The sequence below is a fragment of the Petromyzon marinus genome, chromosome 2 (assembly GCF_048934315.1).
Source record: "Petromyzon marinus isolate PM22_M1 ecotype Great Lakes invasive population chromosome 2, UKy_Petmar_22M1.pri1.0, whole genome shotgun sequence".
Lineage (NCBI taxonomy): Eukaryota > Metazoa > Chordata > Hyperoartia > Petromyzontiformes > Petromyzontidae > Petromyzon > Petromyzon marinus.
In genome coordinates this window covers 1,095,439-1,113,437 of record NC_133668.1, presented here as the reverse complement: position 1 = coordinate 1,113,437, position 17,999 = coordinate 1,095,439, and the positions used below count along the sequence as shown (strand labels likewise).

Here is a 17,999-nt window from a genome sequence, read left to right as displayed (position 1 = left end):
CTGACCAAATGAGCATTGAGGTGGTGCTCACCTCCCATGACTCAGCGGTGTAAATTCCACATTCCTATGGCGGGGGAGAGTCTCTGCTTAGAACAACCTCCATTGACGTCCTCACAAAGTTGCATTTATTTTAATGACACCGGAGGGAGGGATGATGGTCTGATTGAAACCGCAACCAGGATTGCAAGTTGTGAGCCGCTCTCTCTATCTCTCTCTCTCTCTCCTACTAAGCCACCTGGAGGTCTTAAACAAAGCGGTGTTCAATCCAGTTCAGGTCACCAGAGGTGTCAACTGAATGGGATTAGGCGGCGACAAGAGGCTGCACGGCAAACCCCATTCATCCTGTGTGCACGGAGAAGGCGGCTACTGAAAAATAGAACACGATCCAATCGTCGTAGGGTGAATATGACCGCAAATTAATGTTTGCTTTTGCTTCTTCCTCTTACACATTGTGCCTTTGTGCCAGGACGTGCGGCCCAGAAAATCAACAATTTGCAGTATTAAAAAACAACAGTGAAACAGCACGAGAGAATTAGCGCCTTTTCTTCTTTAAAGCCAAATCAAATACAAGTGGTTCTGCTTTACAATAAGGCCACAACCGTGGAGAAAAAAAAATATAGGGTGAATGATTGTAGGCGCGCGAATGAGACCTCAATCCAGTTTCCCCGATGAAAACCGAATTATACCCTGCCCGCTGGCGCATACACACAGGCAGCCCATATTTATTGAAACCGTACTTTACGCTCCAGTGTACGCAGCCCAAATAAGGGCCCAGCTATTCCGCAACGGAGATTTAACAGAAGTTATGTAACGGCGACCAAGCCGAAGCTCAAAGTGCATGCGTCGAATGGTGTGTTTTGGAATTAACTTATATGTTTCGTACGCAATTGGTTCATGTCGCCTCTGAAGCCAGCCATTGGAGGCACTATCATTTAGCGCAGTGTTAACAATAAAACACAGTAGGTTTTAGGATGGAATCGCAGCCCTGTATCTTGCATCACTGGGGGGTGTGAATAGTTCATCACCGACAGATATCTGAGATTGCATCAATATCGTGACAAGTTGGTGGCCTTGGGTAGGACGCGTCGCGAGACGGGACAATGGCCGATGCTCAAGACTAACTACGGAGTGGCAGCCAAGGAATTGAACGCCTCTGATGCTACATCCACTGCGGAGATGAAGCAATGGATCTATTTTTGCTAATTGGTGGATTTTAACATTGCAGGATCATGAAAGATAGTGAGAGCTTGGGGATGTTTTTCATCCAACAGTGAATTGACCATAGCTAATGATGATGATGAATGGCCATGGGACTACAACATAAAAACTAAATTTCTGGAGCGTGTTTATGAGTCAAACATTACAAGAAAGTGTAATAAGCGAATAGGCACTAGCAAATAAGTAATAAAACAACAATGTCATTAAAAAAATAATTAAGCACAGATTGAAAGCCACATTTCAGTTACTTTAGCCACAATGGTTACTGAAAAGGTCACCACAAAAGTCAACAGACCTGGGGGGTTTTTCCAGCACAAAGGAACGCGGTGTAACATTTATCAAAAGTCACAGGATGTCAAAGTTCAAAACGACGTGGGTTTGTTTGTTTGTTGACGTCAAGGGCGAGGGCACCGTGATGGTGGCGGCGTCGTTACTTACCAACTCGTAGTTGACCGGAGTGGAGCACGCGGCCGCCACCTGAAACAGAGACGCGATGTCAGCGGTGAGTTACAGCGGCCACCGTGGCTACAGCGTTCGGACGTGACAGTAACGAGCAACAAACGGCACGGGCCGCGTGTATCCACTAAAAACAAAACGCTTTTGTACATTTATTTTGAGAATTTTCGAGAACCAAATGGCATGGTAGTTTTCAAACATTAAACGCTGCAATTATCTGAATTCCAAACCCGAAACCGCAGGAAATGTTGGTGGAATACGCATTCAAAAATAATTTGCACACCGTATGGCTAGCACAAACCAAATAAATGTGCATTTTTTATGATGGTAATATGAGTAGTATTTTTGTAATTAAAAAAATGGTGTTTATTTTACGATGTGAGCCATCTAAATTATTCCATACCAGGCCGACCAATAAGTGATTATGCACGTCTCAAAATCACTCCGCAAAACTCTTTGAATGTCCACGTGGTTTGAAATATTGACTCTGTCTAATATTGTGATCAAAACGTACATAACAATCACACAGATTTCATTATCCCGTCACAAATCTCATCAGGGTTTATGCAATCAAGGGGAGGGGGACATTGTCACCGATAGAAAGCACCGCTTTATCACAACATATAAAGAGATGCCCTCACACATCAACACTCTCAACAGACAGAGTATTTTGCGTTCCACGCTTCTCCACGCATGCCTAATAATACGTATTACCTTAAAAGACAGTAATCACGGTTTGTTTTGGCTAACACTCTGGCCTACGTGGACACCAAAGTGAGCTCCCCATGTCCATGTGTGGCTGCACAGCGGCCTTGTAATCGCTGCCCTTGGGACATGGGCCCACTGCACGCCACGGATACCTAGGCTGAGCTCCATGCCTCGCCCCCGTGGGCTTGCAGCTGTTGTGGTCTAGCAGGCATGTCACCAACACAAGTCTAGGCAATGTGCCACATCTTCACATCTATTGACTCGCGCATGCCTGGGTTACAATGCCACTTCCTCTACCACTTTTAAGAAAAGCGCTCGATTATTTTTCGTTATAAACGGTGACAACGGTGATTCCCATATTGAGGTGAGAGAACCATGATGTTGAATTAACTTGTCACTCTTATTAAAACAAACAAAACATACATGTTTTGGAGTTACTTTGCACTTTTGACAACTGTGAAAAAGAGTTATGGCTGTATAAGTAGAGAGGCTTATGGGGATGGGCATTCAGGACAACGATTTTAGGAAGAATGCTCTGCGCTCAACAGACTTTCTCAAATATTAAAGAAAGACACCTCCTGGCACGAAGCACCACTTTTGTCAAATAATTTGCCCTATAAATAATTCTCAACTTCCCAAGCCAGCTGGTAAATCAAGGGAATTATTGAACAATATATGCGTGCAAACAGTTTAACAAGTACAATACAAATTTTAGACCTCTGCAAACAGATTCAAAGGTAGTGACTTCAAATAAGAACAATTCAGCCACACATGAAGTAAGAAATGTAAGAAGTGCTGCATTTGAAATTGGTAAAAGTGCTCAAACTCCACTGATTTGCAGTTTAAAAATATTTCACGGCCGATAATTTCAAAACATATTTGGACCGATTACAAGACAAAATCTCCCTGTGAAATTACACGAAGTATTTTTAGCAGAGAATCCCAACTCCACGGTTGCAATTGTGTTTTATATGTAACTACACATCAAACGCCTAGGTAATAAAACGAAAATAAATCAGGGCACTTTGACCCCCTGTGAGGGTCACCATCTCAAGAGAAGCTGTCTAATACTCCCACTGGGAGTTATGCCAACCCCCACAGGGGCCCTGATGCCCTCTGCAAGGGAATTCCTGGTCAGGATCAAATGGGTTCACGTTTCTACATTTCCCAGTGAGATTATTTCAATGCCCGTCAGTGTTCTAAATAAGACCCTGCCGCGGTTAAAATAAATAAATGATGTTCCATAATTAATCTTTTGAATGCGATTGTATTACCTGTTTATACATTCGTCGTACATTCAGTGAATGTATTTCAGAAATTGTTTAATAATTCCACCGTTAAAACAGATTAACTATTTTATCCATGCACACAGTATGCACAGACCACAACAATGACATCGTAACATGATATTCAAGTGCATTAGAGACACTTTGAATGGGAATATGAACAGGTGCATTTTTGCAACGTCGCATAACAAAATAGTACGCTGATACTTTAGGTTGTGATATATGAACAACGAATTGGATATTCATCCTCAAAAGCTTATAATCCCACTCCCAGCATCCCCAAATAAATAACCTTACCTGAACACTCTGCTTCTTTATCAACAAGCACCTTGCAATGCCAGCAACCTTGCTTGAAACCGTTCTTTTTTGTTGTTGTTTGAGCAACGACTTAATTTTCAAATAAAAAAAACAAAATACTCCGAAAAAGGTAGTCGTGACAAAACGATCAGGAGAGCGACAGAGAGCCAGCGCTCGTGACGGGCATAGCGACTGGCAGAGGGAGAGATAGACGCCTCGCTCGCCCAGACAGCAGCTACCTAGGGGCTCGCGTCCAGACGCACGCCGCTCTCCCTCCCCTCCCTCTCTCTCTCGCCCGTCTGTTACTGTACACCGCGGAACCGCTGCACGCTGGCGCACGACCTTATCGGCCCCGAGCATCTGAGGAATGCGCCGGGGCTTAAGAGATCCTGCCGGGCTGCACTAAAGAGGAGCACAAACATCCCCGGCGCACGAAGCCGCCGCCGCCGCTTCTTCTCCTCCTCCTCCGCCTCGACCCACGCCAGCGCCAGCAGTTGCGCAATAAAAACAGTCCTGGAGCTGATGTACTTTGGGGGGGGGGGGTTATTTAAATATTCTCATTAAGGCTCAGTTTGAAAAGTGGGCATTCTTATGGGTCAAAAAATACCGCTGGCAATTGAAATATTGAAAAATTACTTTTTTTAAGGAAACCTAAATTTAGATTTCAAAAGTTAATAAATGAAACTTCTTAAGAAACTATTTTCCTCCCTCCTTAAACTCTTTAAAAGAACCACCCTAAATGGTAGTGGTGTAATTGTACAATATCAACACTAAACACACTCCCATTTCCGACTCGCATTTAGACTGCGGTCCATTTACATTCTTGAAATAAATCACGACCGCTGTTTTAAAAATCCTGTCACCAAACCTCATCTCGCGCATAACGACCCAAGAATTTATGGAATGAAATAATAAAGGCCACGAGGTCATCGACTGACTCACCTCGAAGGAATAACAAAGTATGGGATTCAGTTTTGTCTTTAAACGTTTTCGTAACTCTTCCACCACAGCAGTCCGTACGATGCGATTAAAAAGACTCTGTCTACGCATAGACTATGCATGACAAGCACGCACACACACGTAGTCCACCCACACAGTGCAACAGAAGAAAGTGTTTGACACTCGCGGAAAAATGAGCCCAGGAAAAAGGCGAACGGGTCGGGAAATAACCACGGTCGATCAACACAACTCATCCGACAAGTATGACCAGTACTGTCACTCAACAACAACACAAAATACCCATACGTCTCTCTCACAAGCCTCCTTTCTTTAATACAAGTGTTACACGTCCTCGAGTCGCGTGGGCTTTGAGGGGCATCACCGAGCACACCCTCTCACGAAGCGGAGACGGCGACTTATTTAGTTCTTTGGATTCACGTCATGTCCTCATGGGACCTTGCAATTGCGCATCTGACAAAGATGCATCCTTAGGCGCAGCCTCTCTTTTTCTTGTTGCCTCTGACAAGCTTCATCTGTCGGCTGGGCCTCCATGCATTCCTGCGAGGCCCCCACATGAGTGATCAGATTACAGGTAATACGGGAGAGCAGCGAAGAATGAAGACAAAGCTCAGCGAGAGATAAAGGCGGTGACCAAGGCACAGAATTCGAGCAGCACCTTGGAAAGGATGAAGCGCACAGAAGCTGCTTTCTGGATTTAATGAGTTGGTATCTACGATAAAAAAATAAATTGTTTAAGACGTCCAATTCCAAATCGTGTCTACAAGAAATATAAACAGCAGCACTAATTTCCGTTCATGTTCTTGGATATGCAGTAAACAAAGCCGCGAACAGATATACTCAATAATATGAAAACATGATAGCACCATCGGAAAAGTGCTGTACGTAGAGGAATGTACTTCACCTTACCCATAATTAGCTGCAACTATGCGAGGGCCATACCCCAGGGAGTACGTTCATCTTTTCACCGCCAAGTGTGCTTGTTGCCGTCACGAATACATGAATAAAGCAACGGTTCCTCAGAATTGCCTTTCCGTGAGACACAGTGGCAGTGAGGCGAAAGGAGACCACGCACACACGCACGCACAGATAACGGAGTATTTTTCGCAAACAATCATCGGCCCCCTTTTCACAAACAAGCAAAGAAAAAACGATCAAAGCCACCGGAGGAGACCCCGCCACAGTGCCGGCGCAGTGGCAGGTGAGCGTGGAGGGGGCATTGGGGGTGGGTGGGTGGGGGGGGTCGTGGCGGGGGCTCCCGAGACCCAAGACCCATTCCAGACAGATTTCGCCCACGGCGCAGCAGCAGACAAACACGAATGTCCGAACTGTCTTCGGGGGGTTTTCAGAGCTTCTCCGCGGCTCTCGTGCCACGTGGGGTCTCGAGCCGCTGACGCAGGTAAGGGCTGCAAACTCGCGCACCTGCCGCTACATTCCTGGCCGACAAAAAAGCGCGCCCTCGAATCCATCAACCAGCGCCGCTCACGCACTGTTTTTTTTTACTCTTGGCATGGTTTTGTCCGTTCTCGTGAAGAAAGAATAAAAAACACTTTCGAGCATAATTTTGCTTCTACAGTTATATATTAATATATCTATATTTTCGTTTAATCTTAAAACCGACGTGCAGGACTGTATGCAGTACAATTTTGATTTACATAGCGTTTAAAAATGTGATCGAAATCTCAAGATGCTCTAAAACAAACGGCGGGAATACTTACTCAACAGAGAGGCAGCCGGCCGGTCATAGGCAGAGGGACAAAAGAAAGATGTTGAACTTGAGCAGGTGCAGGGAGTTATCAGCACGGATTGCTGGAGAAGGCAGTAGCAGCAGGAGGCTGAGAAGCGACGCCCCCTTTGCGTGAAGGTTCACTGGAGGATTCAACATATTGGCCTTAAGCTTGATAGCACCCATCTTTAGGTGGGAATCTGAGAATTGTATTAAAGGATATGAATGCGAGGAGCTTCACACGTGAATTTCACACTGCTTGCATTCGCATAACTTTAAGTGGGAAACAGTGTACAAATTATAGACTGAATATTATGAACACAAAGATAAAATCTACATTTTTGCAAATCAATTAACATTCTTATCAAAGCCACCGATTCAAACCCATGGGCAGATGATTTTTTAAAAATATTTTCATAATTTACGAAAAAGTTACGTTCCATCCCTTGCAATGTTCACATCTCGTCCACACGCCCTAGACCACTGGCTCTGGGATTGCACTGACAGCCTCTGTCACCGATCCGAACTCTACACCGGCTGCAGCTGTTTATTATTGATGTCGTTCAAAACTTTATTTTTCAGTTAAAGCAGTCGCGTTAATGAGACATTCTTTGCTGTGCTGGGGAGCTAGACACCAAGGTAGCCGGCCTTCAACAATGCGCATCATGAATCGCCGTTTGACGATACGGCATTTCCCACTAAATGTCGTATTTGTTGGCAAAATAAGCGTGGTTTTTCACTCTCCCATGAAATTCCAGTTCATCACACCACCATGGCTAGCCGACACAACAACAAAGCTTCAGCCGAGATCTAAATAGTCAACATCTATGATGGAGTTTTTTTTTGTTTTTAGAACGAGATCAAACTCTTTCACCAGGCGGAGCATGTAAGCATGATACAAACACCACTGTCATATTCCTTTTCTGCATTTCACATGGCAAAAGTGTTTCGGCAAAAGTGTTTCGGGGAAAATGTAAGTCTTAAAAATTAGACTTGCAAAGGATTTATTTTACTGAATTGTACCCCCCCCCCCCACCCCTAACTGACGAGACACTGAGGTCACCTGTTCAGAGTAAATAGATTTTGCGCTGCATTTTAGAAAGCACACCGTTTATTACTAACCCGACACTAGAAATGTATACACAGGTACGCCCGAATGCCTTCCATCGTCAAAAAATATACCGTGCAATTTTCTCTGCTGGCACAGACGTCGAACAGGCAAAAGGCCTGCGGGTATCAGGACTCCCACACCGGCCCATGATAAGGGGGGGGGGGGCGGGGGGGCATTAGCGAAAGTTCAAGAGACTTGAACTAGAAATAAATCGGCATTGGCTGAACAAAAACATCGTCCGTTTTGACATTTTTCGTGAGTGGCAGCACGGCATCCCAGATCGCACGGAGATAGCGCAAGCATTAGGGGTACGGCCATTCCACGCCATACACTCAGTCTCCCAGATACTGTAGCCGTTCTTCAGATTTACTGCGAAACATTGTTCCAGTCACTCACTGCATGAGAAGGTATTTGAGAGCGAGCAAGCGTAACCGCTGCGCTGCAGAACAATATTGTTCTCCACGACTCCAGGCACAACAAACAAACACGCACACATCTCTGTGGACAATCGGTGCGCGAGTGTACAATGCACACGCACGCGGACACACCAACGCTCGCGCACACAGAAATGTTCCAGCTCTGTACAAACAGGCAGAGGAAACACGGGGGGGGTGGGGGGGGCCCGCTAGCGGGAAAAGGCAGAGAGGAAAACATGTGGGGCCTGGCTCCGGGGCCCGTGCCATCATAACTCACGGGAAGGGCCAACGCCCTCGGACGCCCTCAAGGGAATCTTAGCCCAGAGAATGTAACGCGCCCGGAGAGGCGGTGATTTCGCCGTGCTCGGAGCTTTCGTAACGGCGCATGAGCTTGTTGCTCGACACTTCCACGGTCGTGATAGCGCACGTAATTAATCCAGCAGAAGTTAACGACTGGACAAGTAACAACGGCTAGTGCTCAATATACTTATTCATTTTTCTCGCTAAAAAAAATAACGGATCCAGGCGTGCGTTAAAACAAATCTGACATTCATTAGGTTTACCAGAGTGGGACAGTTGTTCAGAATGAATGCTGCCATTCCAACATTCGTCTTCTTAGAGACGCCGTCATCCTTCCTTACCAAACGTTCGGGGTTGCCTTTCAAAGAGTGGCAGAAGCAGCTGTGATCAAGCCGCCAATTAATTACACCAAATTATTGTTTGTATATTTTAAAAAAAAACACCACCATGATGATATTCCAACTTTCCTACCAGAAATGCGTCCCTTGTCATGAAACTGACAAGCTCAAGCTGGGCTATACAAAATGAGGGTAACGCTCCTGAGAAACGCCTTTTTCCTGCAGCGTGCGCCGTCACGCTACATTTACAGAAAATGAGGAACGCAGGGGGAGGCATGGCCCGATGGGAATGAAAGAGGATTTATCTTCAGTATGCGAATCGGACGGCATTCAGGAACCCACACAGATACGCACGCGCCACGACTCCTCACTCTTTACGATGCGACGATTGTGTTACACTAATGCAGCGGTCGGCAAAACCAAAATAACAAGAGGGAGCCATATTTTTCGAATTCGGTTGTGTAAAGAAACAAGAACCCCCTCAACATTTCAAAAACCGCAACGCAACTGTGAATAACGCGTCACGAAGCAGCGGTCCTTAAAGAGCCGCACGCGGCTGCAGAGCCGCAGGTCGCAATGCCCAGAGTAGGGCCCAGAGCCGCCCTTGCCGAGACTGACGTTGCACGAGATGCCCGTAATGTGCTCTGCCTTCTCTCGTCGAACCCCCGGGGTGAATTTTACAAATGGGCAACAGCTGAACGTCTTCGCCGGTGTTTATAATGAATCCGCCCCACAATTTCACGTGTGCTAAGCCCCTGTTATGGCCCATTCATCATGCTTCTGCGTGTGTCAGTGGGCGTTTCGCAATGGTTTAAAGTGGCAATGGTGACGTGACGCATCTTACGCGATTAAAAAATATCGTTGCCGTTGTGATTTAAAGAGCAACTTCAAAAAGGTCACATTAAGGGTACTTAAACATTAGAAAAATAAACAAGGAAATTTATTTCACATCAAACAGCCACGACACAATGTGATAATGACTTGGAGAACAAGAAAAGTCGTTTCATGGAAAATTCCCACTACAAACGACCCACACGGGCCTTGTTGATTAAAGCGGTCCACCACCACACAAAGGCAGGAAGGGGCCCCAGAGTAGTTCATTCAAGCCCACTGCCCTCCCCGATAAGAAATGGGTTTGAATGAAGGAAAAATAATAACTTTCCCACCAGAAGCACAGCGATGTAACTTAAACACGTGTGCGATGCGTAGTAAATATCACAGAAAATTAAACGTGCACGAAATCCGCATTTTGAGTCTGTAACACCAACGCTTGAATTGAAGGGGCGTTCTATCGCATTCTCATAGCAACTCTCAGCATATACGGCACACGTCAATGCATGCAAAGCTTCTACCACGTAGATTTCCGCGGTTGTGCGGCTACGTAGATCTCCGATGCGAATTCGGCACCGATGTCCAACGTTTCGCTCCACGTTCTGGGAGCATTTTCAGGAACCGACCTGGGAACTTTTTCAGGAACTGACCTGAAGAAGATCCCAGTACGTGGTGCGAAACGTCGGACAGCGTACCGAACAACTCTGCGGTACAACCCGAAAACACATGGGAGAGTTGTCTCTGGATGCAGATGTAGCAGTGTGAATTGAGACAGACGCTATCGGACCTGGAGAGGCACGAGCTGCGACTGAACCATCCACACAGCTTCATATACAATATGGTGGCACGTAACCAGTTCCTTCAGGAAATAGCATTCAATCAATGCGTGGAAATATTTTTTAAAAAACCTCCCCAACCAAGGAAAGTAAAAAGCCATTGTTCAACTTGTTGGTTTTGCTGCATGACTTACTCTCACTTTTCATACCTGCCCAGTCAGGGCCCTACTGATGAGGTGGACAAGCTGACAGCGCCAGCTCGTAAGAGCGAAACAAAATAAAAACACTTAAAGGATCACTTTTTACGGCGTTCCCGATTTCGTGCGGAATTTCAAAAAAATAAATCACGATAATCACGAGATATTTACAATGTGGAAACATGCCAACACGTGAGCAATGTCTTTCATCCGCAGAAAGCAGGATACATGGGAAAGTGCAGTGATACAATAAAATGCGTGTGAATTAACATCCTAACGCAGAGAGAGAAGACAACCTTGCTCGTGGTGATAGAATGCAGAGGTGGGTTACGCTCAGAGCTGCTATCACCACCAGCACCACCGCGACCCTGGGACAACTGTCGTGGCAGCGCCACAATAACACAACCACGGCGTGGAGCAACACAAAAAAAAAGTTGTTAAAAGATGAAAGACCAAAAACATGTCGGCTCACGGACGTGCTCGCCTTTGTGAGATGCTCATCAGATATGAACATGTTGATGCTTTAGTGTATCAGTACAGTCCACAGGATGATAAATGATAGTGTAGTGTGACGGTCTGTATAACATTGCTATGCCTATACAAGTCGTGTCTGGTTTACGGCATCAGCCAATGAAATGTTAACGTTGCAAGTATTTCTAAAAAGACTCCTGTTGCCCAGTTCCTATCTCCCCATACTTGATGGATTTCAACACAAAGCAGTCTGGTTGATTGATGCTCCAGCACTCATTGATTCACTCGCTCACTGACGATCAGTCGCCTCACTATCACTCTTCTACCTCTACTACCATTGTTACGCTTCGGCATGACGCTTCTTCCAATATTAGGAAGCCACTGGAGCGATGCACTTTTAAATCGTCAAGATTGAAAACTAATATCTCTAAAACTGCGTTTTGTGTTGTCCTTCCCCCGCACCTCCGATTAGCACGGTTGGCTATGTACGGTGCGAAAGAAGTTCAACATGCATAGGTTACTGTTCCCACGAACTTAACGCCTTGAATCCTCACACCGCGCGACTTTCTAATTCCCTCCCAGTCGCTTTTCCCAATGTCTTCTTTCGCACCGTACATAGCCAACAGTACTAATCGGAGGTGCGGGGGAAGGACAAACTAAACACAAAAAGCAGTTCTAAAGAAATGAGTTTTCAATCTACAACTTTGGTCAATTTCATCTCTTCTCTTGACCGCCTTCAGTGCTATTGTTTGTTGCTGGCTGCTTGGTTGTTATGGGCCTGTACTCAGCAACTGATTTTTTTAAAATCCTCCCAATTTTTTTCTTATGAAGAAAGAAAAGCCATTCAGAAATGGTGCAAGAGGCTGCCGCTGTAACTGCCTTCTTTGTTATACATCTCACAATAAGACCGTCACCCCACATGCACGCACAGATGTGAGATGCAAGCACAGCAGAAGAATGCATTCCAGAAACATTTTCGGTGGATTTTGCGTGGAAATGCACAACAGATTTTTTTGGGGGGCAAACCGATGAGCAGTAAATGCAAGCCAGACATCGAAATGTTGAAGAGCAATAATCATTTGGCTTACAATACACAGTTCAATAGGTGGCGACCTCGGATCCCAAACACCACAGAACACTTCGCCGAATGACAAACAATCAACTGTAATGCGCACGTATTTGTTTTAATCCACTGCTGGACGAGGGCGTTGGTGAGCGTGAAGAGGTGAAGGCAGCAGAGTACAACGATTCATTCGTTGGTGAGCGTGAAGAGGTGAAGGCAGCAGAGTACAACGATTCATTCGTTGGTGAGCGTGAAGAGGTGAAGGCAGCAGAGTACAACGATTCATTCGCCGCACTGCCCTCTGCTGCCCATCACGAGGGTCCGCAGCCTACGGCACCCGGTGTGCACGGTGGGCAGCACCCTGCTTTAGGTACCGAAATTCGACGAAAAAATTGTGATCATTCCGTGTGATTGGGTAACAGCCCTTTGACCGACAGCGGTGTATAGACACTCATTACATTTAATAATGCTGTAGTTACACCACAGTTACAACAACGTTACATATAACAATCGCACCATCATAACAACAATCAACTCGATATATATGATTCTTTTACAATTTGACAAAACAACCGATGTAGCGTATGTCACACACCAAAGAAAAAAAATCCTTATTACTTCAACAGAGAGAGAGAGAGATAACTCACCAGAGGGTCTCCTCCCTCCTCCCGGTGTGTGTCTGTGTGTGTCTGTGTAGAGTGAGGCGCTCTCTCTCTCTCTCACTCTGCGTGTCGTTTTGCCGGACAGCGCGAGCCGGGGAAATGCGAAGGATTCTTCTACCGAGAGCGGACGCAGCTGCGCCGTGTATCTGCCGCTAGGGCAACGTAGAAATCGCGAGCAGCAAATCGGTAGCTCTCAAAGTCTGGCAATGCCTTCAAATCACTCTCGGCAAGAATGCTGCTGCTGCTGCCTTTCCCGAGCTGCTGCTGCTGCTGCTACGACTGGCAGCAGGGCATAGTGTCCATGCTCCTGTGAGTACATGCTGGGGCATCTGTCAAGCTGTTACCGTGACGCTGTATATACAAGGAATTGGTCACGCAGTGTCTCGCTATTTATGATCAAGATATAGGAGTTGAATCGTGCGAAATAGTTTTGATTCGTGTGTGCTGTGATAATTAGTTGGCACGACCCCTGCATCCAGAAGAGATTAATCAAGTTACGGTCACCAAGTTGGAGAAAAAAAATGTTGATTCCGAGTTTAATTGCGATTACGGATCTTGTGACAATTCACAACATCACGGGGTTCGCGACATCACAGCGACCCTATGAATATACAACAGGTCAGAATAAAGGGGTTTGTTGATGAGGTGTTTACTCAAAAGCCCCCCATTGGGTTCCCACAATACTATGTTTTTTCATTAAACTGAACGATGTAACTTTAGCAGGTAAAACCCACCAGGCTATGAGCTTTTTTTCGGAGGCAAGTTGACCATACATGATCGCTCATTGAAGTGGTTTACATCATCACACACGTGGGAATTTATAGTAGCAGCCAAATAATCTAAAGACATGTTTCTAAATGTGGAATACAAAACAAGAGGACCCAGAGAAAAATCCACGTGACCGTGGGGAGAGCATTCGAACTCGAGAATGAACCCACGGCCTCCTGCGTACCAGGCAAGGGAGGTAACATCTCCTCGCTACCGCAGCGCCCCAGAATAAAACAAACACCCAATGAGTGGTTTTGAATGATCAAACAACATTTGTGCATGAGAAAGAAAATTTAAATGTAATTAAAGAGAGAGCAGAGAAATGTTGTGATGAACTTTCAACACCCATGTTTCTTGACTGGAAAAGCGCAGGCATGAGTCTTCAGCAAGATCTCAGTGTTCGCTATCAAACAAGGAATCACCTCTGCTGCGTGCGTCTCGTCTCGTCAGCGCTGCTATTTCCTTGGCCCGGGTCCTTTGTTGTGATAAAAAAATAGGTTTTAAATGCGATTTAACCCTTCATCTGCGATTGCCCAGTTGAAGCGAGTGATTGACCACAAGAGAACAACTTCTCTGCACAGAGAAAGTCCACTTTGCTTTGGATATACTGGAAAACATTGACTGGAAAGTACAACAATGTATATAAAGTTGGGTTAACGTAAAAAATATATATACGATCATGTCCCACGCCTAAAATACCAGATATTTAACCCCGTTTCAATATATTTAATTTACTGTATGTCCATTGTCTTGTTGCAAGTACCAGTGGAACATAAGGACGAGTGGCGAACAGAACTGGCACGAAAACAACCGAGGGAAGCCAAAGCAAAAGCCTCCACCGCCCCTTTTCCTTCCATTCAGTGTGGTGCGTGTGTCATCGAAGTGACCATAAACATCGCCACATTTACCAAAACATTCCGTTCTAGCTCTTAAACATACCTCGCCACATGTCATTTTTATTTAAGGCAGTGGCCAGCTGCCTAAGGTCACAGTTATGTCAATACTTCTAACCACAAAAAAAATACACAAAACAGTGTCCATGAGTAGCCGTCCAGAAAGTGATGCCTGTTGTATTTTTGGAGTCTCTGCGTGTTTTCCCGATGGCCGCATGGATTTTTCTCCGGGTCCTCCGGTTTTTCCCTCCACAATTAGAAACATGCTGCAAGAGTATTTGGCTGCGAAAATTTCCACATAAGCCACTTGATTGAGCTATTCGTTTTAATAGCCAGGTCACTTCTGAAAAGGAACTACAGTGTATAGCCCGTTAGGCCTTACCTGGTAAAATAAAATAAAAATTGTTTAGTAAGTCAAAGTGCTTTCCTGCTGCTCAAATGAGCAATTAGGCAGATATCATCTTCTGTTTACAGCTCTACAGGGTCAGGGTGGAATTTTCACATTGCTATGATGGGGGCCAGTCTATCCGTAGAACAACCGCTGTTGACTTCCCCACAAAGTGGTACTTATTTGATCAATGCCAGAGAGAGCACGGGCTGAGTGAACCCCCAGCCATGATTTGAACTTCCAACCTTGCGATTGCGTGCCGCTCGCTCCACCCCCCGAGCCACCTACGATCGTGTAAATGTAAAACACGGAGTGCAAATCTGAACTTCAGATAGATTTATATTCTGTCCGACCAACTCGCGTGCTAACCTTCAACAACACCACGGCAGTGCTGGCTTCAAGGGGGCAACGGGGCCATTTGGCTCCAGTCCTCCACGGCTAAGAGCAGCAGATGCAGGGACCGCTCCCTGGTGACGTGCGGGCGCCCTGGCTGACGACCGCAGCAGGGGGTGGGGGGAGCGCGAGGAGGAGACGGAGGGGGGGGGGCTCTCCGGGCGGTCGCCATGGAAACCGCACGCCGCAAGATGCAAGGGACCAGCGGAGGCGGTCGCCAGGTGACGTCATTTCCAACCCACCGGCTCCTCCTCGGCCACGTGACTCGCCGGCAGAGCGAGTGGCTCGGCAGGTGGAGAGTTCACTCAGCCCCGTCATCCCTCACGGGGTCGATAAAATGGGTACCACTTTGTAAGGAAGCCTTCCGGATCAAATCGCCCCCGCCGAAGGAATGTGGAATTTGCACCACTGGCACAGGGATATAAACAGGAGATGAGCACCGCCTCGATGCTCATTCGAGCATCAAATCGCGTTGGCTTTAACTTGCAAAAATCAAGTCCTTTATATACCCAGGAAAGCTTCACCAATCTTCAGCCTCGTTTTCAATAGTCATACATTGGATTGTTCACGAGTCTCATTAATGAGCGTTTGGCATGTGAGAGAATACCGGAGGAAAAAAACCCAAGCAAACGAGGAAATAATAACAACACTCAAAGCTCCACACAGAAGGATTAAATCCATCACCGTTCTGCCACCTCCCGGCTGACATGCAACTAAAGTCGGCCACACGGAGCAATCCCTCTCAGTCTCCCATCCAAGCACCAGCCGGGGTCAAATTCTACTTAGCTTACTTCATGCGACTTGATCGGGCACACATTCAGGGTGACTTGGTGAGAGGTAAATTAAATGGCAATCATTCATCTGTGATAGGGGCGCCGCAGAAAAACCAAACCGTAGCTACGTGCCAGCAATTCCAATGGGTTAAAGAGCTGCAATTTAATCACAAATTTAAATGTAAAAATAATAATAATTGTGTATTACCCTTTGTCAAACCACTGTTGGATGAAGGTCTCCCCATTTCGTGCCCACTATTTGCGTAGTTTGACCATACTTCACCATGCTGGTCAAAGCAAGTGAGGGGGGAGGGCCAGGTTCAGTTCGGATATCATCATCATCAGTCACGGGCGTTTGCCTTGGCTGAGGATCGAACTCGAGGGGACAGCTCCATAGCACAGTGCACTCACCACTATGCCACCAATATACCCACGTAAATTCTAACAAGATATTTAAAAATACTCAGATATGAAAATGTGCACGCTTAGAGGCTTAACTACTATGAAAATAAAGGAAAAGTCCTTATTTGTACAGAAAAAGAGTGTGTGCATGTGTGGCTAGGAGTGTGTGTGGGTAATGTGTGGCTATAAGGGATGTGTGTGTGTGTGGATAATGTGTGGCTATAAGTGTGTGTGGGAAGCGGTGGTGTAACGGTTCGATTCCCGCTCACGGCCAACACCAGTAACGATTATCTGAACCGCTACTGGGCCTCCCCTAGGTCGACTCAGCCTCAAATGAGTACCTGGTGCTGTGTCTAAAACATCGCCACTGGACCGACATAGCCGGCCCGGGCGTGGTGCTGGCCACCTATCCGACCTTCACAGGTGCTACTCGCTAACAGGCACTTGCCCCAAAAGCCTGTTCAAAGGCTACGCGGGGGATCTTTGTCTTGAATGCGTAGCTAGAACGGTGTGTGTGTGATGTGTGGCTGTGTTTTAGCAGGTGTGGCACGCGTGGTTAGAACGGTGTGTGTGTGAGATGTGTGGCTGTGTTTTAACAGGTGTGGCACGCGTGGTTAGAACGGTGTGTGTGTGTGTGAGATGTGTGGCTGTGTTTTAGCAGGTGTGACACGCGTAGCTAGAACGGTGTGTGTGTGTGAGATGTGTGGCTGTGTTTTAGCAGGTGTGACACGCGTAGCTAGAACGGTGTGTGTGTGTGTGAGATGTGTGGCTGTGTTTTAGCAGGTGTGACACGCGTAGCTAGAACGGTGTGTGTGTGTGAGATGTGTGGCTGTGTTTTAGCAGGTGTGACACGCGTAGCTAGAACGGTGTGTGTGTGTGTGTGAGATGTGTGGCTGTGTTTTAGCAGGTGTGACACGCGTAGCTAGAACGGTGTGTGTGTGTGTGAGATGTGTGGCTGTGTTTGAGCAGGTGTGACACGCGTAGCTAGAACGGTGTGTGTGTGTGTGAGATGTGTGGCTGTGTTTTAGCAGGTGTGACACGCGTAGCTAGAACGGTGTGTGTGTGTGAGATGTGTGGCTGTGTTTTAGCAGGTGTGACACGCGTAGCTAGAACGGTGTGTGTGTGTGAGATGTGTGGCTGTGTTTTAGCAGGTGTGACACGCGTAGCTAGAACGGTGTGTGTGTGTGAGAGATGTGTGGCTGTGTTTTAGCAGGTGTGACACGCGTGGCTCCAAGCGTGGCCCCAACTGCCGCCAGTGCAGCCACGTGTAGGTGGGGAGAGGCGGGGTGCCGTGGTCACACAGCTCCGTTTGTGAAGCCCGGCACGGCTTCACGGTCGCCCAACAGGCGTTGGTGTGCGGCACAAAGGCAGATTTTGTGTGGAAGTATAAGCACGTCTACCGTTTGCGATTCAAATAGTTAAATGTGAAAGAAAACAGGCGCACAAATACACACCCTGTGCCAATATAATGCTGCACTGTCGAGCGGAACTCGAGTGTGGGTAACCATTTTCTTATTTACGTAGCTTTTACATTTTTTTCAAAATTAGGTTACTATGATAAAACGTGAT

At 46.4% G+C, this 17,999-nt stretch overlaps 1 protein-coding gene and 1 long non-coding RNA gene across 9 annotated transcripts in view; one reads left to right on the top strand and one right to left on the bottom strand.

Moving 5' to 3' along the window:
- LOC116950193 (tensin-3-like) overlaps positions 1 to 17,999 on the bottom strand; it is a 133,326-nt gene that overhangs the window by 36,191 nt on the left and 79,136 nt on the right. For 5 of the 8 annotated variants that reach the window (XM_032967808.2, XM_032967779.2, XM_032967799.2 and 2 more), the window contains exon 4: positions 1,657 to 1,695. In XM_032967808.2, the coding sequence (XP_032823699.2) occupies positions 1,657 to 1,695 (39 nt within the window). Of the gene's footprint in view, positions 1 to 1,656; positions 1,696 to 3,965; positions 6,168 to 12,798; positions 13,008 to 17,999 lie in introns of those variants that run through there. The other 3 variants (XM_032967843.2, XM_076068806.1, XM_032967849.2) reach the window with 2 other exon arrangements.
- LOC142925647 (uncharacterized) lies at positions 14,342 to 16,554 on the top strand. Its single transcript, XR_012942606.1, has 2 exons — positions 14,342 to 14,446; positions 15,252 to 16,554. It is a non-coding gene; the product is annotated as an uncharacterized LOC142925647 (long non-coding RNA).